At 47.8% G+C, this 25239-nt stretch overlaps 1 protein-coding gene across 1 annotated transcript in view; it reads left to right on the forward strand.

The window, feature by feature from the left end:
- Window positions 1–25239, forward strand: part of SCUBE1 (signal peptide, CUB domain and EGF like domain containing 1) — a 350710-nt gene that overhangs the window by 38020 nt on the left and 287451 nt on the right. The window contains exon 3 of the mRNA XM_075003815.1: window positions 5182–5310. Within this exon, the coding sequence (XP_074859916.1) occupies window positions 5182–5310 (129 nt within the window). The remainder of the gene's footprint in view (window positions 1–5181; window positions 5311–25239) is intronic.

Raw genomic sequence — 25239 nt, forward strand, 5'->3', positions numbered from 1 at the left:
TCCCCTACCGGGTGCTCCGCCACCTCTGGAGCTACCCCACCAGCTCTGAGTGGTGGGAGCAGCTGGTCATGGGGGAGTGGGATGATGACCAGTGGCTGCAGAACTTCCGCATGTGCTGGCAGACCTTCCTGGAGCTCTGCCAGTGGCTCACCCCTGCACCGAGGCACCAAGACACCCGGATGCAGTGCTCGCTCCCCGTCGAGAAGACAGTTGCAATAGCTGTGTGGAAGCTGGCTGCTCCAGACAGCTACCACTCTGTGGGACACCAGTTTGGAGTGGGAAAGGCCACAGTCAGGGCCGTCATTATGGAGGTAAGGAGGCCTGGGCATGCACCCACTGGGGGGTGGGGGGGCCAGGGAGGGGGCTGGGTGTGGGGATGGGGAGGGAGGGGTGCCGGAGAGGGAGGGGCTGGGCAGGGGGTGCCTGGGGAGGTGCCCAGGAGGGGGGCGTGGGGGGAGGGGCCTGGGGAACCCTGCACACCCTCATGGGCGCTTGTGTTCCCTCCCCACAGGTGGTCCATGCACTCAATACCATGCTGCTCCAGAGGGTCATCTGAGTCGGGGACCCGGATGCAGCCATTGCTGGATTTGCTGCCATGGGGTTCCTGAACTGCTTCGGGGCCCTGGATGGGACCCACATCCCCATTCGCGCCCCAGACCACAGCAGGGCAAGATACATCAACTGGAGGGGCTACCATTCTGTGGTCCTGCAGGTCATGGTGGACAGCTGGGGCCGCTTCCAGGATGTCTATGTGGGCTGGCCCAGCTGTACACACGATGCCTGTGTCTTCTGGAACTTGAGCCTGTGCCAATGGCTGGAGGCAGGACCTACACCCCCCAGAGGAAGATCTCTCTGGGGGACACCATCATGTCCCTCTGCCTCGTGGCAGACACGGCCTACCCCCTCCAGCCCTGGCTCATGCGCCCATATACCAGCCACCTCACCACCAGCCAGGTGTGCTACAATGCCCAACTGAACCACGCCTGCCACGTGATGGAGAGAACCTATGGCCACCTGAAGGGCCACTGGTGGTGCCTCCTTGCCTGCCAGGACGTCGGCCTCCGGAACATCCCCCAGGTTGTGGGTGTGTGCTGCACACTCCACAACATTGTTGAGAGCAAGGGGGAGGCCTTCATCCAGGGGTGGGCAGTTGACGCCGGCACAGGCTTCCCCCAGCCAGCCGCTGCACCCAGTCGCCAGGGCCCACCATGAGGGAGTATGGGTCCGTGAGGCCCTGCGGGCCCATTTTGATCAGGGAGACCCCTGAGCACCTCCCTGGCCTTCCCCGGAGGGCCCTCTACACACTGCCCCCACTGAGCGCACACTGCCCTCACTGCCCACATGCCGCCCCCCCACCACCCGCACACCATCTCCTGCACAAGCATACATCTCAGGTTCTTTGGAAAATAAAACTGTGGATATTGAAAACAGGTAAACTGTCTTATGTGCACAACAAAAACTGGAACCAATATACAAGGGGAACAACTATATACAAATGGGGGACCAGCGGATAGCTCGGCCGTCGGCCCATCAATCTGGGGTGGGTGTAGAGGGGCACGACCCCCAGTGAATATGGGTCGTGGCTCCCCCCTTGTCCACGGTCTCTGCTGCGGCCGGCTGGGGGCCAGGAGGACTGGCAGGTACGGCCGGGATGCCTCCACTGGCCAGTCTTCAGCCCCAGTAGGCTCTGGTCCTGGGGGGCTGGCAGGCGGCATGGCAGGTGGCGCAGAAGGTGGGGCGGCAGGCGGTGAGGCAGGCTGCGCTGCGGGTGGGGTGGCAGGGGGCAAGGCAGGTCAGGCGGCGGGGGGGCATCGGGTGGAGTGTCAGGGAGGGCGGCGGGGGCGGAAGCGGGGGGCAGGAGCCAGGCTACAGCCTCCTGGATCGACCTGGCTATGTCCCAGAAGACGCCCATCAATTCCTGCCATGCTGCCCAGTGCCGGGTGGACTCCTCCCTATTGAAGCAGAGCCTCTCCTTGGCCACCTTCGCCTGCAGCCAGAGAGCCGCCAGGAGCTGGGGGTCCATGGGGGCCATCCCCTGGGTCCAGCGGTGGCGTGCCCGTCCTGCTGGCCTTGGAGGTGTCCCCGGGCACTGGTGGTGCCTGACCTCCGGCGGACTCTTTGGGACCACAGAGGGTGCCTGGCTGCCTGGGGCCTCGGATGGTGCAGCTGCGGAGAGGGAGAGAGGGAGGGGAAGACTGTTAGTACTGTGCCCTGGCCTGTGGCCCGTTCCTGCTTTTTGGACCCCCGTTTGGCTGCCGGGGGTGCCTGGGTCCCCTCAGGGGACAGCCTTGGGGGTACTGTGGGAGTTGGCTGGATGCCATGGCACTGGTTGGAGGGGTCAGGGTCTGTGGAGGGTGTGCAGGGCTGCCAAGTGCATGTGCTGCTACCTGCACGCTCTCAGCTTCCTGCCACAGGAAATCCAGGTCTGTGGTGCTTTAAGGGCTGCTGGGCGCAGTGATCATAGAGCCCCACAGGGGTTGAACAGATCGTTTCAACCCCTCAGCTGATTGCAGCCATGGAGGACCCCGCTATTTTGAAGTAGCGGGATGCAGATCGTCTACACGCGCCATACTTCAACGTTGAACGTCGATGTAGGGCACTATTTCCATCTTTGGATGGGAATAGCAATTTCGACGTCTCGCTGCCTACCATCGATTTCAACGTTGAAATAGTGCACGGCACTTGTAGATGCGACGCGTGCTATTTCAACTTTGTGCCGGCTACATTGAAGTAGCCGGCTAGGGTAGACGCACCCAAGATGAGCTAATACTACCAGCTACAGTCTAAACAATAAAGCTCTGCATCTTAATTTGTTTAGTAATAAAGCTGTTGTAAGTAGGACTATTAGTAACTTTAAAAAGTATCACTGGCACTTGGACCATATGTACAGGTCAAAAGGTCAAATTTTGGTGTTTCTGCTTTGGAAAGGTTGCTGTAGACCTTAGTGCTGTTACTGAGATTCAGAAAATTTCCCATCACTTGTGGGGATTTGCCTTTAGTTTTGTTTCCATTTTTGTTTGTCTCTGTGCTCCATGGCTTTAGCGAGAGCTAAAACTGTGAGGGAAGGGGGAAAAAGGAAAAGCTGCTTTTCTCCTGATATTTCCATTTGGGCTGAAATGAGGAAGCAGTGGAAAATGAGAAAATCTATTCAAATGAAATGTCCAGCCTGATTGGTTTGACCAAAGAGGTTCTCAAGAGGTTTTGGTTAATAGGACCTTGGAACTCAGTAACTTTGTGTTTCCCTGAGGTTAACTTGTAGGGTCAATGACTGAAGAATAATAGCTAAAATATAAAAATGTTGGGCCAGCTTCTGATCTCAGTTATGCTGGTATAATTCCATTGAAATCAAAGGGGTTACTTCTGAATAAACACTGAAGTAATAGAGATTAAAATAGAGGAGTCCAAATATTCACATCAGCCAGCCATTTTTATTTAGTTATCTCCTATGCAACCGCATTGGTCATTAGCAATATCGCTAAACCTACAATGCAGACCCTTAATATGATGATGTCCTTGTACTGAAGCAACATTACTGGTTTTGCTTTTTAAGGTGGCTACTATTTTACCTGCAACACAAAACCTATCAATGCCTCTATCATAGGGACAAATATCAATTTTAAAAAATGGGTGGCTGTTAAGAAATCCAAACCCATACAGAACTTGCCTGGTTCACTCCAAGTGCAAATGCGGTTGAAAAGTTTGTCTGAGTTCTTAAGCTTTTGAATAGCTTGGGATATGTATTTTATAAACCCTTCAAATCTCTGCCCAGATGCCAGGGAGAGATTTTTTTTTTCATGACATAAAACTAAGCAAAATGAATATTCATAGATCCATAGATTTTAAGCCCAGAAGGTCTGTTATCATCATGTAGTCTGATCTTTTGCCTAAAAGAAGCTATGTAGTTCAACCAGTGAGTCCTTCATCTAGTTCAACAACTCATGGATGGGTTAAAATTCTAAACCAGAGACATGTGTATCCCTGAGGGCATGCAGAGGTTTGCTGGAGGGTACTTCACTCCTCTATTTCATTGTGTCTCAGCCTGAAGCTTATGACCCCCAAGAAGGTTGTGGGACTGGTTTAGGTCGGGGAATAAGAAGTGTAGAGTTGGCCTTAGAGGGAGGCAGGCAAAGCAATTGCCTGGGGCCCCATGCTGTGGGAGATTCTGAGAAGCTAAGTTATATGCTTCAGCCTTGGGCATCAGGGCTAGGGATTTCAGATAAGGCGCACAAGTACAAAAACCCACTGAAGTGTGAGTGTTGTATAATTATAAAATTAATCAATTGAAATATATTGTAAAAATGAGGGAAGTAAGCAAAAATAAGTGAGCAGTATCTGATTTTGTAAGTAAGAATATTTTAAATAAAGGGAAACGGTGCACACAAGACAAATCTGACTCTTGTAAGTGGTAGAGTAGTCTGTAGAGGCTGAGAACCACCTGATTAAAACATATCTCGGTTTCACTTGCTTTGCTTTGTGTTGTTGGGTTCACCTAGAAAGGGGTCACAATGTCATCAAAGTCTGCCAGACTAAGGCTGTGTCCACACTTGCCCCAACTTTGATTACTAATGAAGTTCTGTGGTGAATACGCAGGACTTCATTAGGCTAATTTTCCCCTGCAGCAACTTCAAAGTAGCTTGGGCACTTCAAAGTGCCCACGGCTACACGCATGCTGGCACTTCAAAGTTTGATGCTTCAAAGTTGCTGTGCGGGAAAATTAGCAGCACTTCATTAGTAATCTCCCATGACCCTGATTACTATGCCCCCTTTGAAGTTGGGGGCAAGTGCAGACACAGCCAATATGTCCTTGCTGGGCAAAATCAAGCTTGCTCACCTAAATTCATCCCTGTGCTGTTTCAGTTTCTGAGAGGAATACAGTTATTCCTCAAGCCTCTTCAAAAGGTGTGCTCATAAAACAGAATGGCTGCTGTGCTGTACGCACAACAAGGTGTCTGAAATTCAGTCCTAGGTGAGCCTTTGCGTATACATTCCATAATGCACTGTAGGATCTCTATTGGGTATAAGATGTAATACAGATATATGATATAATTATTCATATATGTGTATTCAATGTTGCAAGTGTAGCAGGAGGAATGTTTCTGTATGCTTACACCTGTAACCCAAAATAAATAGAATTCTTGGTAAATTTGTTAATTCAAATTTCTTTCCCCCTCTGTGTTTTAGACATTGATGAGTGTGAAAATGACTTCTACAATGGAGGTTGTGTCCATGAGTGCATCAACATTCCAGGCAACTACAGGTGTACGTGCTATGATGGGTTCATGTTGGCCCATGATGGCCACAACTGTCTTGGTGAGTAATTAGAGAGGTGAAGATTAATGACTCTGCATTTTACCTATTAAAATGTGGTTAGCAAGCCATATTTTCTCTCTGAGGCGTACATAACATTGAGGTCTGATCCAGCCTCCAGTGAAATAGCCTGGAATCTTTCCACTGAGTCCAGCTAGCTTTGGATCAGGCTCTGAATATGTTCATTGAGAATGGCAAGCCCTCAGTCCATTCAGATCTAATTTGTCCTTCTCTAATATATACTTAAAAATCCACTGCCAAACACACTGGGTGGATTTTTTTCCCCTCCCAGAAAAGTTACTTTTCTTCATTTCCTTCCATTTTTTCAAAGAGAACTCACTCAGTTGCCTTCAACTCCTAGCATTCCAGGACTACGCAACACATTGCCATGTGTTTTGCCTGACTCATTGTTTTCTGTGCAGTGGTAGGGTATCAGTACGTGGTGCACAACAAGAATATGTGACTGGTCTTTCATGCGATTAAAAAAATTAAACTTCTAAGCGGATGCAAAGAATTAATAGTAATTAAGTGGTGTTTTTCCTGGTAGACACTTGGGCAGGGATTAACCTAGTTCTTGACTATTGAATCAATACATTTGGTGAGAGTACAGGATTCCTGGGGAGTAGAATGTGCAATGATACTATTATAACTGTGCCACCAATGTTTAAATTGGAGCAGAGTACAAGCTGCCAGATGTGCATGTAGGTACACATCTGGATTTCAAACACCCCAAGGTTCTGGGGTGTTTCAATCCAATGTTTTGTTTTATACCCATTTCTGATGTTCAAAACAGTTTGGGAACGAAGATGTGTATTCCCAAATTCTGTAAATTTTAGATGTGTGTATTTTACATGTAGTGCTGTTACATACATTTATAACTGTTCCAGTAAGTCTCCCCAACCCTGCCTTCATTATTCGTCTTCCTGCTGAATCCTATTGTCCATGCGTCTTGACTTCAACTCAGTTGTGCGGGTTACATGTGCATTTGCACATACATATACAATGTGCAATAGACTGAGTTACTCAAAAATCCCAGGCACAGATTACTTTGCCCAGTGTTTGACACAGACTAAACGCCATTGTGGGGTAGTAGGTGGAAAACTGTTAGGTAGATAGCAGGCACTATTGGTACTGCTAACGTTTTAGCTTAATTAAAGCTGAAAACACTGTTATATCTTGAAAACTGGGAGTTCAGTTAATGAATAACAGATAATATTATATAGTAATGTCAGTCTGCTCACAGAGAGGCTGTGGAACATTTAGAATTTTTGGGCAGGTGTTCCTTAATCTTGTAACTGATGTATTTCACACATTGCTCATTTTCGCACTGGCGTGTTGTTTGTTTAGATGGATTGTACATCTGGCCTATTACTGGCTTTTTGACTTGAATTACCACATTTTGTCTGTCGTAAAAACAAACAAAAATTTAAAAGGCTCTGATCAGACTAATTTTTAAATATAGCACTAGACTTTCCCTCAATTACCTTGCAGCATTCTCAAAATCTGTCAGTAAATTTAGGTTAAAGCTTTCTGGGCCAGATCATACCCTCCTGGATTAATATGTTTCAACTAGAGATGGCCAAATTATTAATTTCATGAGAATATAGGTCTAACAAAAAGCCATTAGTTTTAAAATATTCACACTAATGTTCATGAATATTTAGTAAAACAGGGCACAGACATGTTCAAATACTACACACTCAGTTGGCAAAAGTGCATGTGGGTGTATTGGGGGCAGTTACTGTTTTGTTTGTTTTGCAGTATTTGAACAGTTTTATTTTCAGCTCCATTTCTGAATGATCTTCTTGGTGATGGAGGGTTGGCATGGTGTGCTAACTAACAGAAAACAAGCAGCGTGAACTAATAAACACAAATTTATTAGATCTCTGCAGTTTTCCCTCAGGTCTCCAGCAATCCATACAATTATCGTTCTCTTGCCTTGTGATCATGGCTCTCTCTTGCCTGAAACCAAACCCTTATCTGAGGGATATTCAGAGCACAGAACGGAACTCTTCTGACTCTGTGGAGATGCCCATATTTTTGGTGGTTTCCCCATTGACTTTTGGCAAATTACATGTTGGTGGACATAACCCACCATAATATAGAACACTGTGTTGAAATTCATAGGCTGGGCCTACACGGCGCTCCATCCAGTGCCACTGCCAGCAGAGCTATGCAAAATGAGCTTCTTGGGATTGCAAATAGCGTACCATTTGCATACTCCTGAAGCTCATTACCATAGCCCCACAAGAGTTCAGCATTGGCAGAAAGGGGTGCTGGCACTGCAAAGGCTGTGGACGGCATAAGGGACTGGCAACAGAGAGGGGTTTAGCTGGCAGAGGCACACCCACACAGCCTCTGCAGTGCCAGCACCCCCTTCTGCTGTTGCCAAACTCTCATGGGGCTATGGTAATGAGCTTCGGAAGTATGCAAATGGCACACCCTCTCTGTTGACAGAACTGTCTACACTGTACTTCCGTACTATGTCCGCAGAGTGTTATGCCTCAAATTTTTGGGGAATAACACTGTCAAGGTAAAGGCAGAGTTCTGTTGAGTCTGTTGACAGAATGCTTTGTGTGTAGATGCTCCCTGAGTTATGTCAACAGATGGCCCTTTCTGCCAACACAACTCTTTAGTGTAGTGGGGCAGAATGACCACCCCACTACCTGGAAGGGATCCTGCCATTTTGTTTCAAGCCTGGCCCCTCCCAGTCACCTGACTGGAAGTCAGGAGGTCAAGCCAGGCCTATAAAAGCCCAGGCTGAGGACTCAGTTGAAATAGAGCCTCCAGAGGATGGCTCTGTGCTCCCTGCCTGGCAGCCTGAGGGGCCAACCTGCAGGAGAGCCAGAGGATGGCTCTGGGCTCCCAGCGTGGGAGGTGGAGGACCGGCTGAGGGAGGCCAAGGCCTGGATTGGGCTGCCTGGGCCCCTGCCAGTCCTGACACCTTGTAGACCCCAGCGGAACTGTCCTAGGGAAGACCAGCCAGACCTGGGTGACCGACCAGAGGACCTGCCTCAGCCTGCTCCCCGAGCCAGCCTGAGGCAGCAGGAGAACTGGCCTCAGCCTGCACACCAAGCCAGCCTGAGGATGCAAACCTGAGATGGTGCTCAGGCCAGGACTGGGCCACCCAGACCTGATACCCCCTGAACCCTGAGACATCGGTGGACTTTGGGTATGTGCTGGGGGGGAAGACTGGGAGTGGCTCAGGAGATAGAGTGGACTGGTAAAGGTCCTTTTGCAGCATGTTGTGGTGTGGATTCCCCTCTGACCCACGCAGCAGGTAGTACTGCTGTGACCAGGGGCACTGGGCTGGGACATGATAGAGCAGGTGGGCCTGTGACCCCCTTGCCATCCACTTGCCAGGTGGCAGTCTCCTCCTTACTACTTTGCCAAGCATGAGCAGAGTGTATGTTTGCTGCCCTGCCCTGAGCTAGGGCCCGGGCAACCCGTGAGACTGTTTCTTTGTTGCCCTGCCCTGTACCAGGGCCTGGGCCAGCCTCTCCTTGCTGCAGAGCCTGGGCTTCCTTTTGATGCGTGCTGTTCTGCCCTGAGCTAGGGCTGGGGGCCACCTAATGACTGTTATTTTTCACCCTGCCTTGCTCCAGGGCTAGGGCTCTTCTGTTGTTTCCAGCCCCACCTTGCTCCAGGGCTTGGGCATTCTTGGGCTTGCCATTCCACCCTGAGCTAGGGCTGGGGGCTGCCAAAGGCAGTGGGTTTGCTGCCTCACCCTGAGCTAGGGCCGGGGGCTGTCTGGTGACTGAGGGCTTGCTATCACCCTGACATAGGGCTAGGCCCTGACATAATAGCTAATTTCCCACAGCACCTGCCTGAGGTAAGGGAGGGGGCTCAAACTATTGCTTCTCACCCACCTGAGGCAGAGTGCGAACCCCTCCCCCAAACGAGTGACTTGGGGGTTGGTGGACTAGTGGCAGTAGGGTGGGACGGCCGACCACTGACTCAGAAGGGGAGGAGCCCTTCTGGGAGCCTGAACCAGATGCATGTAGACACAGCCATAGAGTTTTCTTGAGTAACTTCACACCACCTGTAATGAAGACTAGGTCCTCTTCATCTTATTCATCAAGTGTTGAAATACCAAGAGACTCTTGCAGATGTCAAGTCTTGTGTCCCCTAGTTGTGCTCCACTTTGTGAATTGGCCATTCTTCATCCTAATCCGAAGCCTCTACAAACCTGACTGCACAGAGGGAGATTCAGTGAACTAAAGAGGAGTGGGAGTAATATTATGTGGGCTCTTCTTCCTCCCAGGATAGATATTTAGGACATTGGATTAAGATTAAGCCTTCATCTTTTTGGCAACACGGCTCTTGGACAGAATATGTTCCTCAGAATGCGTATTGAAAAGTTGGGTTGGTGGATGATTGCTGGCATCTGGCAATACAATGATTGATCTTATACTTTCACTATTAAAAGAAAAATCAGGAAACGTTCTCCCCTTTCCCTCTTTTTAAATTTTAAATACATTTACAGTTGGTGAAATGTACCCAATAGTGAGCCCTCAGGATGGAAGTCTTCAGTCTAGAAAATGGCAGTGCAAGACCTTTGACATCCTGTACAGTCATGGTTTATTTTAGTCAGGATGACACATTTTGGAAAGTGTGTGCGTCCTTTAGAAACTGAACATCAGTCATCAAAGGGGAACATGTCTTTTTATGTAGGGGGTAGGTATATGCATAATTTCCTATAAGCTGAGAGTGCATGCCTTTAATTAGTGAGTGACATTTTTGGCTGTCTTAACATTAGTAACTGAGTTGATGAGCGCTTAAATCCCAGATAAACTGAGCTACAGAAAATTGTGCATTTCCACAAAAGAAGCTGAGGTTTCCATCAATTTTTGGAAACTTCATTGAGAGCAAACTTGAGCTATTGATGCCAGAAAGAGAGGATTTCCCCCTTCTTTTCTAATTGAGAAATTCAACCCCATAACAAATCAGAGTTGCTGTGTGTCCCTTTTCTCTCTCTCTCTCTCACACACACACACACACACACACACACACACACACACACCCTACCTTCTTTTCAAAAATCACCTTTGGGGAAAAAGGTCATTTTTTTTTTTAAATGGTTAAAAAATAGTTTTCTCATCTTTTAATCAACAGCTTTACTGATTTCTTTTTTTTTCAGCTCAATGTGCAAGTGAAATTTGCAGCAAATCTCAAAGCCAAAGGATAGCCAGTTTGAAACTGTATCATATCTTTTATACATACCTCCAGCCGCATCTACACTAGCCGGCTATTTCAAAATAGCTGTGCAAACTTCGAAATAGTGCCCGCCACATCTACACTTGCCAAGCGCTATTTCAAAGTTGAAATCGACATAAGGTGGTGAGACGTTGAAGTCGCTATCCTCATCAGGAGATGGGAATAGCGCCCTACTTCAACGTTGAACGTCAAAGTACGGCACATGTAGACAATCCGCGTCCCGCAACATCGAAATAGCGGGGTCCTCCATGGCGGCCATCAGCTGAGGGGTTGAGACGCTCTCTCCAGCCCCCGAGCTCTATGGTCGCCGCGTGCAGCAGCCCTTTAAAGCTCCCTGCCCCCTTGTTTCCTGTGCAGGAAGCTGAGAGCACGTGCAGGCAGCAGCATACACACGTGCCCAGCCTGCACATCCTCACCAGCCCCAACCCAACACCCAGCACCCATGGCATCCAGCCAGCCCCCCAAGTGCACACAGGGCACCCCCCCAAGGGTACCCAGGGCTCCCAGCCTGCCAGCCAGCGGGGGAAGAGGCAGTGGGGCCCCTCCTGGATGGAGGCCGAGATCCGGGACCTGCTGGGGTTCTGGGGCGAGGAGGAGGTGCTCCAGGTAAAGGGGAGCAAGAGGTGGAACGTGGATGCATTCGCTCGGCTGGCCGAGGGCCTGGCTGCCCGGGGTCACCCTGCCCGCACTCCTGACCATGTCAGGAGTAAGGTAAAGGAGCTGCGGCAGGGTTACACCCAGGCCCGGGACACAGCCAGCCGATCTGGGGCTGCCCCCACCACTTGCCCCTTTTACAGGGAGCTAAGGGCCATCCTGGGCCCCGGTATACCTCCTCCCCCCCCCGGCCACCCTTGACACCTCGGGTGATGAGCCCCAGCAGGCCCCGGAGACGGAGTCCACCCCGGAGGCCAGCCCTGCACCCCAGGGGCCCCCGCCAGGAGCCAACCCCTGGGACACTGGAGGAGGAGGAGGAGTCCTCCAGCGACGGGGGGCTCCAAATTGACCTCTTCTCCCACAGCTCCAGCAGGGCGTCCACCCAATGGGTGTCCCCCAACCATGGGAGCAGACCGTCAGGTATGTACCCCCCCCGGTGCACATCCCCGGGGTTAAGGGGCGGGGACAAGAGACATGACCAGGGCCCTCCACACACCCAGATGACCATGGCCCCGAGGACAGCAGTGGCATGTCCCTCAGAAGAGTCCATCAGCCCCTGCCCCCCAGCAGGACAGTGCCATGCCCCATCCCTGGGGATGGGGGGAGCGGAACCTAGGGTCCCCCGTGGGGGGAGGGTTGGACACCCATCATCAGCAGCAGCATCTCCGGGGGATGGGGATGGGGAACCAGCAGCAGAGAGGTGTGGGGACAAAGGCCACGGGTCAGGGCCCAGACTAATGGCTGTCTCCACTCTTCTTCCCCCCTCTGTTCTGCAGCTGCACCATCGGAGGGCCCGGAGAGCACCAGCGTGGTGTCTGTGGTCCCGGACAGCACACCGGGGCCATCCCAGGAGGCCAGCCCCTCGGCGGAGCATGGACCAGCCCCAGGATGAGCCCGACAGCATCGGAGCCATCCGCGGGCATCCATGGACCCCCACCTGCTTGCCACCCTCCGGCGTCAGCTGGAGGTGTCCGAGTGGTACCTGCAGGTGGAGGAGCGGTGGCTCGATTTCCAGGAGCGAGCGCTGGCCTGGCGCCAGGAGGCTTGGGGGACCTTCATGCGCACCTTCCAGGACATCACAAGGCACTTGCCCACCCGCCGCTCCACCTGCCATCCCTCCACCATCTACTGTCCTGGGGCCTGCCACCGAGGGGGACCATGGGCCTCCGGACACCGCCCGGCCCTATCTGCCGGTTCTCCTGGCCCCCACCCAGCCTTGACGGGGCCTCCGGCCCAGACATGGGTCACGCCCCCCCACACCAGGCTCAGGACAATAGGGGGTGCGTGGCCGAGGACGTTGCCCCCCAAGGCTCCCCTCCTTGGGACATATTACCCCCATCCTTGTAAATAGTTTTTGTTATACCCCTGTTTAGTTCCTGCCCCCCATGTACATAGTTTCCCCCTTCTTCTTTTAATAATTAATACACATTGCACAGTTTTGTTTCAAAAAACAATTCCATTTATTGCACAGAAGTGTGTGGGGGATGTGCTCTCAGGTTCTCTGTGGTGTGGTCATGAGGGCAGGGTGTGTTGTGGAGGATGGGGGGGTGCAGTGGGTGGCTCACCCGCAGCTGGCCCTGCCAGTGTTCACCCCGCAGCCTGCTCAAAATGGGCCCGCAGGGCCTCTCGGACCCGGATCCCCTCAGGGTCGACCTGGCAACTGGGGGCAGCGGGTGGCTGGATGTCGGCCCTGCCAGCCTCCACAGCCCAGCCCTGGAAGAAGGCCTCTCCCTTGCTCTCCACCAGGTTGTGGAGTGCGCTGCACGTGCCCACAACCTGGGGGATGTTGGTGAGCCCTGCATCCAGGCGGGTGAGGAGACACCTCCACCGCCCTTTGAGGCGGCCGAAAGTCCGCTCGACCACCTGGAGCGCATGGTTCAAGCGCGTGTTGAACCGCTCCTGGCTGGCTGTGACATGGCCCGTGTAGGGGTGCATGAGCCAGGGCTGGAAGGGGTATGCTGCGTCTGCGACAATGCAGAGGGGCAGGGTGGTGTCCCCCGCAAGGATCTCCCGCTGGGGGATGTAGGTCCCCGCCTCCAGCTGGCGGCACAGGCCCAAATTTCTGAACACCCGGGCGTCGTGGGTGCTGCCAGGCCAGCCAACATAAATGTCCAAGAGGCGGCCCCAGCTGTCCACCAAGGCCTGGAGGACCACGGAGTAGTATCCCTTCCTATTCAGGAAGTGTCCTCCGCTGTGCTCCAGGGCATGGATAGGGATATGGGTCCCATCTAGAGCCCCAAAGCAATTTGGGAAGCCCAGGCTGGCAAACTCCGTGATGGCAGCATCCGGGTCCCCAAGCCGCACGAGCCTGTGGAGGAGCAGGGCATTGATTGCGTGGACGACCTGCAGGGGAAGGACATGGGAGCACACCGGTGAGGGGTGTGCACAGTGTGTCTGGCCCTCCCCTCAGGGCTCCCCCCCTCCCCCCCCGGGTTCCCCCCTCCCCCTGGGTCCTCTTACCTCCATGAGGACAGCCCCGACGGTGGCCTTGCCCACGCCGAACTGCTGCCCTACGGATCGGTAGCTGTCTTCCAGACAGCGATGCTGACCCGTTTCTCTACAGTGAGGACACGTCGCATGGGGGTGTCCTGGTGGCGTAAGGCAGGGGTGAGCCACTGGCAGAGCTCCAGGAATGTCTGCCGGCTCATTCGGAAGTTCTGGAGCCAGCGGTCGTTGTCCCACTCGCCGAGCACCAGCCGCTCCCACCAGTCCGTGCTCATGGGGTGTCTCCACAGCCGGCGGCTTGTGCGGCCAGGGGGGGCTGGGAGGGCAGCAAGGTCTGGGGCTGCTTCCTCATCCCCTGGGAGCAGCTCATCTTCCTCAAATAAAAGATGGTCAGCTGCCTCCTGCATGGCACTGAGCAGGGCAGCCACTGGTCCGCCAGGGGCAGGTGTGTGGGCCTCTGGCTGCTGCTGCTGCTGCTGCTGCTGCTGCTGCTGCTGCTGCTGCTGGGGGTCCATGCTGCTTCCACAGGGTGTGCGTGCTTGTGGTTCTGCAGACCGTATGCTGTGCAGGCTGAGTGTGTCTGGGAGGGGCCCTTTAAGGGAGCGGCTTGCTGTTGCCCCGGAAGTGCTAGTCCGCCCTGTGACCCTGTCTGCAGCTGTTCCTGGTACCCTTATTTCGATTTGAGCCGCTTTTGTGTGTAGACGCTCCCCTGCAGTGCCTATTTCGATGTAGTGCTGTCCAGTGTTGATGTTCAATGTCGACGGCACCAGCCCTGGAGGATGTGTAGACGCTATTCGTTGAAATAGCTTATTTCGATTTCGCTACATCGAAATAAGCTATTTCGATGTAGCATCCAAGTGTAGGCGTAGCTTCCATGTCTCTTCTGGAAAAGCCATATAGTACCTGATAGGATGAAATAAGGTGCCATAGAAACAGGATTCTAAATCCTATAGACTTCACCATGCAATTTTGTCAGTTCTACAGCATTAGTAAACCATCCTATAGAATTTAGTAGAATTATATTACTACTGTAAAATTCCATGGACTGGTTTAAACATGGCTTTTTCTTTATGTATTCAGTTCAAAAGGGCCCTTCCCATAAGAGTTTAATTGACCTCACTGAGAGGTGTGCTTAGATACAAGGCAGAGGGGTGCAAATCTCAATTTTTAATGAGAGACTTATCGGTGATTCTGTAAGATTCACAGATGACTACATAGCACCTTTGGGATTGCATTTGACCTCTCTAGAATGCTGGTGACCAGAAGCTATAATCCAGTCAGAGCTGAGAAAAGAAAGCTACATCAGCACCTCCATATCTCTTGCTTCCTAAAGGGCCCTGAAAAATTTTGAGCCATCCTTCCTTGTCAAAGTTCACATTCCTTTCTGCTCCTGCATGGCATGTCTTGGCGGTTTAGTCAGGGTAGAAAAATGATTACAATCTCCTTCAGATGCAGCCAAAGATGGAGTTTTCTTAATGAATTAGACAAGATGTGGTTGATGGGTTAAGTGTTTTCTCCTGTGTTCATATTTAAACATTTTCCTTTCCTTTCTAATGAAGAGAACTTTTTTTGGATGACATATCTTGGCTACAAACTTATACTGGAAAATATCCAAATCTATTCTCTGGAGAGCTCAACTCACTCTCTGTTTGACACTTTTATTGAGGAATTTCTCAAATATAATGTGAAATGACACCATGGGGAATTCAAACTATGATGAGATCCTTGTCTTGCTAAAAATAACTGCTTTTAGTATGGCAATTCCTTGATACAGCAATAGTTCTTGAAAATTATTATTCTAAATTCTACTCATTGGATACAAGACTAGTGTTGAAGCTCTTGAAATAAACTTTCATTATTCTTAATTTGAAACCAGTAATGAAATATGTTTTCTGTTTCCATATATGGAGTACTGCTCTTTTTTTCTTAAATTAGCACATCTGACCAGATGTTGTTTTCAGTTTTATTTTCCTCCATTGATTTACTGATAAATTATATTTCCTTCATGTGCTTCATGGTTTTAACTGTACTGTCACTTTCAGTTGCTCTTTTTTGTCTAGCCCAGGCACTGGAATAAATGTGCATCCTCCCCCTGTGTGTTTAATGAGGAGGTAGGGCTGACTTAGAAGACTAAGTCTTAAAAGACAGAGGCTAAAGCAACCAAGGCACCACAAACAGCAGAGTCTGAGGGAGGGAGGAGTAATATAATCTCTATGTTTAGGAATGGCTGCATCACCAGTGCCAGCACTGCTCCTGTCTCTTCCACTTGTGCCTGTGTGCAGACAGAGAACCTAACCATGGATATCTCTACCCAGGTCCTGGTGTAGATTTGAAGGGAGTGTGGACAGTATTTCCCGCTGACAGGAAGCTAGGCTGTGGGGGGACAGCACCATCTAATGTACCGGTGGTATCTCTCAGGAAGCATGTGGGAGAGCTAGAGAAGGAGGTGGCTAGACTGAGAAGCATCCAAACTCACAAGGAATTCCTTGACAGTATTCATGTGGTGACAGCCACAGCTGAGGAAGCTATTCAGCTACAGAGGACTGCTGGCACATGACTGGAGAAGGAGGATACGGCTCTGTCACAGGTAGGACGTTGGCTGCTGATTACTTCTGGCAGCAGGTAGCGCTCTAACCCTACTCCCTATCCATCTGCCTTGGTGATGGAGAACTGTTATGCTGCCCTTAACAACAAGCAGCGAAGAATCACTCTTAAAGTTGGAGGAGGAGATGCCATGTCACAGTCACAACTCCAAGGAGGAAAGGTAGAGTAGGTGGTGGGTGGTGACTTCATTGTGAGGGGAGTGGAGACACCCTTCTGTTGCCTGGACATGGCATCCTGGGAGGTATGCTAGCTTCTAGCAACCTGTATCTGAGACTACTACCCCATGCTGCCCATTCAGAGGGGTACTAGTGGTACTGTGGGATATGAGTTCCAGCAGTTCAGAAATGACTACAAAGTTCTAGAAATAAAAGTGAAGGAGCTGGGAGTCCAGGTGATCTTTTCAATCCCTCTGTTCAATGGTAGAGTTATGTATCCTGAAGGTAAATGCCTGGCTAGAAGAACTGTGTCACCAGGAGGAATTTGGCTTCCTTGACAGGAGGGTGCTATTCCAGGAGGAAGGACTGCTTAGCATAGATGTGGTCCACCTGTTGAGGAAGAGCATACAGACTGATTAGCCTACTAAGGAGGGCTTTAAACTAGGTTTAAATAGAACAGGTGACCGAAGTGAACAATTAAGTCAAAAACGTTAAGACTTGGGAGAAGGGTGAGAATAAGGGGCAGGAATGAGCTGTAATAGCAGAGATGTGAGAGAGACGACACAAAATTGGGGAAGGAAATCAAATCTGTGTCTTAGATGTTTGTATATAACCTATCTACAAAGAAAAGGTGGATGAGGTTGTTTTTTTTTTTTTAACTAACAAAATCACCCAAAGCACAGAACTTGGTGGTAATGTGAAACTTCAATTTCTTAGTCATCTGTTGGGAAAATAACACAGCTGGACACAGAGTCTCTAACGAGATTTTGGAATGTATTGCAGACATTTTTTTATTTCAGAAGGTAGAGAAGGCTACTAGGGAAACTTGACTTTGACAAACAGAGGAACTGGCTGAAGAGTTAAAAGAGGAAGACAGTTTGGGTGAAAGTGACCATGAAGTGATAGAGGTCTTGATTCTAAGAAATGGTAGGAGGGAGAATAGCAAAATAAAGATAATGAATTTCAAGAAGGCAGAATTTAGCAAGCTTAGGGACTTGATAGGTAGGATCTCCTGGGAAGCAAGTCTATGAGGAAAAACAACTGAAGATAATTGGCAGTTTTTCAAAGAGACATTATTAGGGGCACAAGAGCAAACTATTCTAAGGAAAGATAGAAAGTATGACAAGAGACCAAGTTGGCTTAATCAGGAGATCTTCAATGACCTAAAAATCAAAAAGGAGTCTTACAAAAAACAGAAAATAGGTCAAATTACAGAGGATGAATATGAACAAATAGCAAAAGTAGAAAGGAACAAAATTAGAAAGGCCAAGGCACAAAATAAGATCAAACTAGCTAGAGACATAAAGGATAACAAGAAAACATTGTATAAATGTGTTAGAAGCACAAGCAAGACCAAGAACAGAGTATACCCATTTCTCAGTGTGGGGCAGGGGAAACAATAGAAAATGTGGAAATGGAAGAGGTTCTTAATGAATTCTTAATTTTGCTTTTCACCAAGAAAGATGGTGGTGATTGGACATGTAACACAGTGAATGCCAATGAAAATGAGGTAGGATCAAAGGCTAATATAGGGGAAGAACAAGTTAAGATTACTTAGACAAGATATGTCTTTAAGTCACTGGAGCCTGATGAAATGCATTTCTAGAATAGTCAAACAGCTGACTGAGGAGGTATCTGAGCCATTAGTTATTACCTTTTAAAAGTCAGGAAATATGGAAAAGACTCCAGAACACTGGAAAAGGGCAAGTATAGTATGAATATATTTTAAGAGAAATAAGGACAAGCTGGGAATTAAAGACCAGTTAATTTAACTTCTGTACATAGAAATATAATGGGGAAATAATTAAGCAATCACTCTGCAATATCTAGAAGGTAATCTACTATATATTTCAGTTTGCCCATTTAATTAATAACTCCTCTTCAATAGTCAGAGCTGGGACCACCAAATTTCAAATATAGCTTCCTGTTATCTTAACTTAAAGCAATGTAAGTTTTTGGTTTTGCCAGGAAAAATAGGATGTGCATGTAATGGGATTGTTTCTCACAAAGCCAAATAGAAAAACAGAGTCACCAACTCAAGTACAGTCTCAAAATTGACATAAATGAATGAATGTTGAAAGAGACTGAACCAAGATGAGCCAGAAAAATAGAATGAATCTAGGAAAGGACTGCTTCTCAATTAACCTTACAGAAAAGAGGTAAAGTGGAGAAATTTGGAGTAGTGCTCTGTTTGGCAGCTAAATCTATGCTTAGAGCTTGATAACTAGAAGAAAATGTTATTATAAAGCAATTAATTATGGTCCTCTTTTGTTAAAACATAGCAAATGATAAGAAAAATACACGTGATGGAATGCACATTTTTAAAAAGTACTAACAAATTAAATGGACAAATGTTAACAATTCCTTTTTAAAGAAATCCAAACTAAAAGTTAACTTAAAATGTATTTTTGAAAAATACAATCATTTAAATAAAACTTTTACAGTTTCCTTTTATTTGGAATAAACCTTTATTAAGTTAACGATTTGACCAGTACCTGGTAAATCTTCTAGTAAGGTGATAAATAACAGTCAACATGGATTTCTCAAGAACAAATTCTGTCAAACCAAGTTAACAGCTTTTTTTAGCAGAGTAACAAGCACTGTGGGAAGGGGAGATGTGGTAGATATGATATCTCTTGACTTTAGTAAGGCTTTTGATACTGTCTCACACAGCCTTCGCAGTAACAAATAGGAAAGGCAACCTAGATGGAGCTGCTACTAGATGGGTTCATAACTGGTTAGAAAACTGTTCCTGAAGAGTAATTATCAATGGTTCACAGTAATGCTAGAACCAGCCTTCGCAGCTAACAGCTAGGCTGGTGTCAGCCCAGCAGGGGTCAAGGTCTGGCAGGAGGTAAGGGGGCCCTGGGGCTGAGGGCAGGGGGGGTGGGCAGTAAGTCTCTGGCGGTTGGCGCACGGCTCGGGGCAGGGTGGCACAGCTCCGTTGAGTCTGCTATCCACTATTTTCCAGACGACTTTTCTGGCAACCCCATTTATAAATTAGTACGCAATCCATTCAATGATGATGTTGATACATTGCCAGAAATATTATAAGGACAAGCACTTGAAACAAAATATGATTCAAGTGCAAAAGATAATTTCAAAAACTCAAGCTTGGAGGAATTTTCCCAATATTTCCCAATGTACTTGAAAGCTGATAAAAGCGCTATGTATTCTTCAGCATACCTCTGTGGAAAAAAGGTTTTCAAATTTAGTCAGAGTAGAAATGAAACAAAGAAATTGACTGGGTGTCAAAAACGATTTGCATTGTGCGCTTTCATCTTTCAAATCTAAGATTTCCCAACTTGTGAAGAAAATGCAGCGTCATCCTTCACGTTAAATTCATTTTGTTTCTGCTGTTTCTGATGTTAAATTACATTTTTATTAAATTTTTGGGCCAACAAAAATTATTTGTGCTTATTTTTAATTTTAAATAATATTTTTATATTAAGTTTTTGTGTTTATTTTCAATTACAAATTGAATTTTTTGTAGGTGGGGGTGTGAGGGTCTTTCAAAAATCAAAAGGGGAGCATGATGCCGAAAAGTTTGGGAACCACTATATTAGTAGGAGTTTTGTATGTAAGACACAAGAATAAATGTTTCTGCTCTACTCCATACTTCCTAGGCCTCAGGTGGAATGTTGTGTCCAATTCTAAGTGCCACAGTGTAGGAAAGATGTGGATAAAGCGAAGCAAGTCCAGAGATGAGCAACAAAAATGATTCTAGGTCTAGAAACTAGGACCTCTGAGGGAAGATTGAAAATATTGATTTGCTTTATCTGGAAAAGAGAAGATTGAGAGGGGACATAACAGTTTTCAAGTACATAAAATGTTACAAGAAGGACGGAGAAAAATTGTTCTTAACTTCTGAAGATAGGACAAGAAACAACGGGCTTAAATTGCAGTGAGGGAGCTTCAGATTAGATATTAAGAAAATCTTCCTAACTGTCAGGGTGGTTAATCACAGGAATAAATTGCCTAGAAAGGTTGTGGCATCTGTATCATGGGAGATATTAAAGAGCACGTTAGACAAATGAGTCAGGGATGGTCTAGAATCCCAACTAGCAAAAACAAAAACTACCTCACAGACCTGGCTCCCAACCAACTCAAAGCTTCCCTCAATAGCAGGCAGAGGTGGAACTTGTGCTCTGCTGAGGCTCAGAGACTTGGTGTGGGGTTGGAATGCAAGCACCAGGTCACCCCACTGTGGGAGGGAAACCTTGACCCTCACCATGGACTGGACTCAAGTTAGCCAGGAGTTAGATTTGGCCTTTGGCCACAGCTTCCCCATTCCATGTCTAGATAATATTTAGTCCTACCATGAGTGCAGGGGACTGGAATAGGTGATCTCTCAAAGTCATTTCCAGTCCTATGATGCTGTGATTCTACAATCCATTCAACTGATGCCTAATAGACATAGTAAATATAAATCACCCATAGTAGATATATATTTTAAGCTTCAATGCATTGGATTTATCCCTTAAAAGTACTTATTCAGAATGGCTACGTCTACACGTGCACCCAACTTCGAAATAGATTATTTCGATGTTGCGACATCGAAATAGGCTATTTCGATGAATAACGTCTACACGTCCTCCAGGGCTGGCAACGTCGATGTTCAACTTCGACGTTGCTCAGCCCAACATCGAAATAGGCACAGCGAGGGAACGTCTACACGCCAAAGTAGCACACATCGAAATAAGGGAGCCAGGCACAGCTGCAGACAGGGTCACGGGGCGGACTCAACAGCAAGTCGCTCCCTTAAAGGGCCCCTCCCAGACACACTTTCATTAAACAGTGCAAGATACACAGAGCCAACAACTAGTTGCAGACCCTGTATATGCAGCACGGACCCCCAGCTGCAGCAGCAGCAGCCAGAAGCCCTGGGCTAAGGGCTGCTGCCCACGGTGACCACAGAGCCCCGCAAGGGCTGGAGAGAGAGTATCTCTCAACCCCCCAGCTGATGGCCGCCATGGAGGACCCCGCTATTTCGATGTTGCGGGACGCGGATCGTCTACACGTCCCTACTTCGACGTTGAACGTCGAAGTAGGGCGCTATTCCCATCGGCTCATGGGGTTAGCGACTTCGACGTCTCGCCGCCTAACGTCGATTTCAACTTCGAAATAGCGCCCAACACGTGTAGACGTGACGGGCGCTATTTCGAAGTTACTGCCGCTACTTCGAAGTAGCGTGCACGTGTAGACGCAGCCAATATGATCTCAGGCACCAGTGTAGCAAAGCAACTGGATGTGTTCTTGCGGCCAATTATTGTCAGTGTGACTTAACCCTTAATTCACAGTTAAACAGCAGATCAAGTATGAGCATAATGGTTTGCTATATTAGGTGCTGTGACAGGGTCAAGTCAAATGGCTACTGGAGAGTGATAAAAGACAGGTGCATTAGCCCCAGATTAAGCCAGTCCCTTTTTCCTGGGGTTGCTAATGGGCTTCTAGACAGCAATCAGGAGCTTGCTAGAATCAATAAAGAAAGGTTAATCAGGACATCTGGAGCCAGTTAAGAACTAGCTACTACTGGTTAGAAAGACTTCAGGGCATACAAGGAGTTGGGGACTGGGAGGTATAAACACTATCAGGTACCAGGAGGAAAGGTCCTGCAATATAAATTAAAAAGTTGCTGGGAAAGGGTCAGGGAAGAGTGGCCTAGGGACTCAGAAATGTCATACAGATGGCTTAGGAGGCACTGAAGACACCTGTTTTCCATGGGGTCCCTAGGCTGGAACTTGGAGTAGAGGGTGGGCCTGGGTCCCCCATGCCCAACTCTTTATTTAGCACAGGCTAGTGAGACACACCAGAGGGGAAGGATTACTTTGGAATGGGGTCTGGCTTGTCTACAACCTGCTCAGAGGGAGCCGCAGAGAAAATAATGATTGTTCTCCTTTTTTGACATGTTAGCCAGTGATGAGGATAGCTAAGTAAACAAAAAGCTTCTGCCCCTGGGGAAAGTGTCTAAACTTGGCTGCTGAGAGCCTCTGAGGTGAGCTGTGTACCCAAAAGCATGGGACCTACCAGCGCAGAGAAAGAGTTTTGTCACAGTCCCTAAAATCATATTCTGAAAGACAATGGGCCAGTGTGAGTAGAATTTAGCACTTAAGGTATTGCTATAATTTGATGGCTCATGCTTTGAGAAGAGTTGTCGGTTTCTTTGGGCAATTGTATTGCCTAATGGACCACAGTGCGGGTGGGTCTGTGGATAAAGAAGTTATATACCCTCATACTCAACAGACTGGTATCTAGATGTCCCTAACATTGCATGAGTTCTGTAGTTCTCTGGTTTCAATGAGTTAAGTATTAGGGGAGGTGACTAAAGCACTGGTGTTGTTAGGCTTCTTCCATTTCAGGCTAGTGTGAGTGGTTTGTATTTCTGTGATGCTGCAGTTGTGGAGATTTTAGAATTTGTTGTCCCTTTCGACTATAATGTCTGCGAGTTTGGAGTAACAGTCAGGGTGATAAATTGAGAATGACTTGAGTTTAAAAGGGTTGTGAGAGAGATTTTCTCTCTCTTTCAGTCTAATCCTGGCTTTGTCACTTGTTTGTTCTGTGGCTTCTAATCTATAAAATTGGGTGAATATGTGGTTGGCTAGACCCCCTGGGATGTCACCCAGTAAGCTGAGACATTACTGTGTCCTCCATTTTGCCAGCCTGGGTCACCTTTACCTGGCTTTGCTGGGCTAGGCTCACCAGCTTCTTCCAGCCAAGAACACAGGCAGAGCCACGTGCAACTGTAGAATGATTCTGACACTAAGGCTCTGTCTAGATTGCAGGCTTTTGTCAGGAACCCCGAGGTCTCCCAACAGAAGTCTCCTGCTCCAGGAGTCTTCTGCTGACATCCCGGTTACCCTCGTTCCATGAGCAAGAAGGGATGTGTTGGCAGAGGCATTTTCCTGACAGAACTGTCGGCAGGAAATGTGCAAATGCTTTGCACAATTTGCGTATCTTTTGCTGACAATTTTCTTGAGTCTAGATATAGCCTGAGAAAATAGAGGAAATCATGCAAACTAAGTTTGATTTACTAAAGAAATTGGTTACAAATAATAATTCCTCATCCTAGATATTGTTTGAATAGAGTCCTTCACAGTCCAGAGGTATCATTCTAGTCTGTGGTCAGCAACACTTCTTTCCCCGCCAGTTGTAGTCCTTCTGTTTGCAGGTGTTTTCAAGTATCTCCCTGAGCGGGGTGGTGGAGGATAAGCAAATTGAAGACTTTGGTTGTTTTCCACCCACATCTTATAAAAGGTTTCCATAAGGTGGGAATCCTTTGGATTCTCCCACCTCCCAGTGGAACAGTTCAGCAGTTAAAGATACAGGGTAGTGTCAGGTGACTAGGTCACCTGAATCTGTAGCATCACAGCATACATGAGTCAGTAGGAGTAGAGTATATGTAGGAAGGCCAAGCCTTTTCATAGTCCATTGTCCTCACTGAGGGGCCATACCTTTTCCATTATCGTACCTGATGTGTTGGCAGTTGGCATGACCTAAAGTAACATAGCAGAAATACAGATTCACTGGTCAATATTCTTAAGTTCAGATACAAAATGATACATGCAAACAAATAAGATACATTATATTTACTAAAACCTAGCATTTCTAATGATACCTTGCATGATTTATCTTGCCTAAATTACATCTGTTATAACACATTCATATAATAAATATATTTTCAGAAAGAATATGGAGTGTAATGGCATTATATCTACCTGCTTAGCTCACTGAAGTGTTGTGCAAATGATGTGAAGAAAGTATGGTTTGCACCTAGTAATGGTTTTCTAGGAAGATGTCTGTTCTGATTTTATCTCACAGCAGTCTTTCATCCCTCTTACAATGAGGTTTGTTGACCTACTTGCAGCGCCCTGCTGGTGGTGTTATGCGTTGGTGCTATTGTAGTACAGATCTTTCATGTGGGACATTGCTTATCATCACTATCTCCTGAGGGACTCTAAAATATAGGGCACTGCTTACTTAGTCTGGCCATGTGTCTTGCTCTATAAGCTTATAAGGTTGCTTGGAGCGACTCTGAGATATATTGGACTCAACTGTTGCCACCACTGCATGGATGATATTCAGTGTTGTGTTTCCTCTTCTCTAAACATAGATTCTGCCTTTTTCTGGGGAATCAAAGACAACTTCTAGGTTTTGGGCTTTGATGAGCAACATGGTGCTGGCATCTGTGGGGACAAAGAATGCAGTGAGCTGAGACGAACAGAAAAGTTTGAGTGTTCAGTTTTGGACATGTTAAAGTGACAAGGCATATGGGAGGAGATCTCAGCCTGAGATGCAGGAATAGATGGAATTCAGCTCAAAAACACACATTTTATACTTACCAGCATGAAGATGACTGTTAAAATTGGGTGGCTGCATGTACCTAAAGAGAGAGAATAAAGTGAGAGAAGAGGAGGTCAAAGATGGAGTCCAGTGGTACCACCATGGAGAGTAGGGAAAGAGGGCCTTCCTTTTCAGTTTCATTAGGAATCATCAGGGAAAGAAACAAAAAGAGGGTAGCTGCAACAGCCAAGCAGGAAGATCTGATGAATGTAGTTCAAGGAGAACAAGAATGAGAGATAGATCTGTGATTCAATCAAAAAAATGTGACTAGAAACTTAGGAGAGGGCATTCTAAATGCTGTACACAACTAAACATTCCCGATCTATTTAACAATTCAGAGCAGAAAATGGAGAATGCCTTGTCTATTTGAAACTGGAAGCTGAGAGAGCCTTGTTTTTCCTTGGCCTTGGTGGCTCACAGATAAGCTGATGTTCCTCTGTATTTCTGCAAAAGCAACGAGGGGTCCTGTGGCCCCTTATAGACTAACAGAAATGTATGAGCATAAGCTTTCATGGGC

Source organism: Carettochelys insculpta, chromosome 1 (genome assembly GCF_033958435.1).
Source record: "Carettochelys insculpta isolate YL-2023 chromosome 1, ASM3395843v1, whole genome shotgun sequence".
NCBI lineage: Eukaryota > Metazoa > Chordata > Testudines > Carettochelyidae > Carettochelys > Carettochelys insculpta.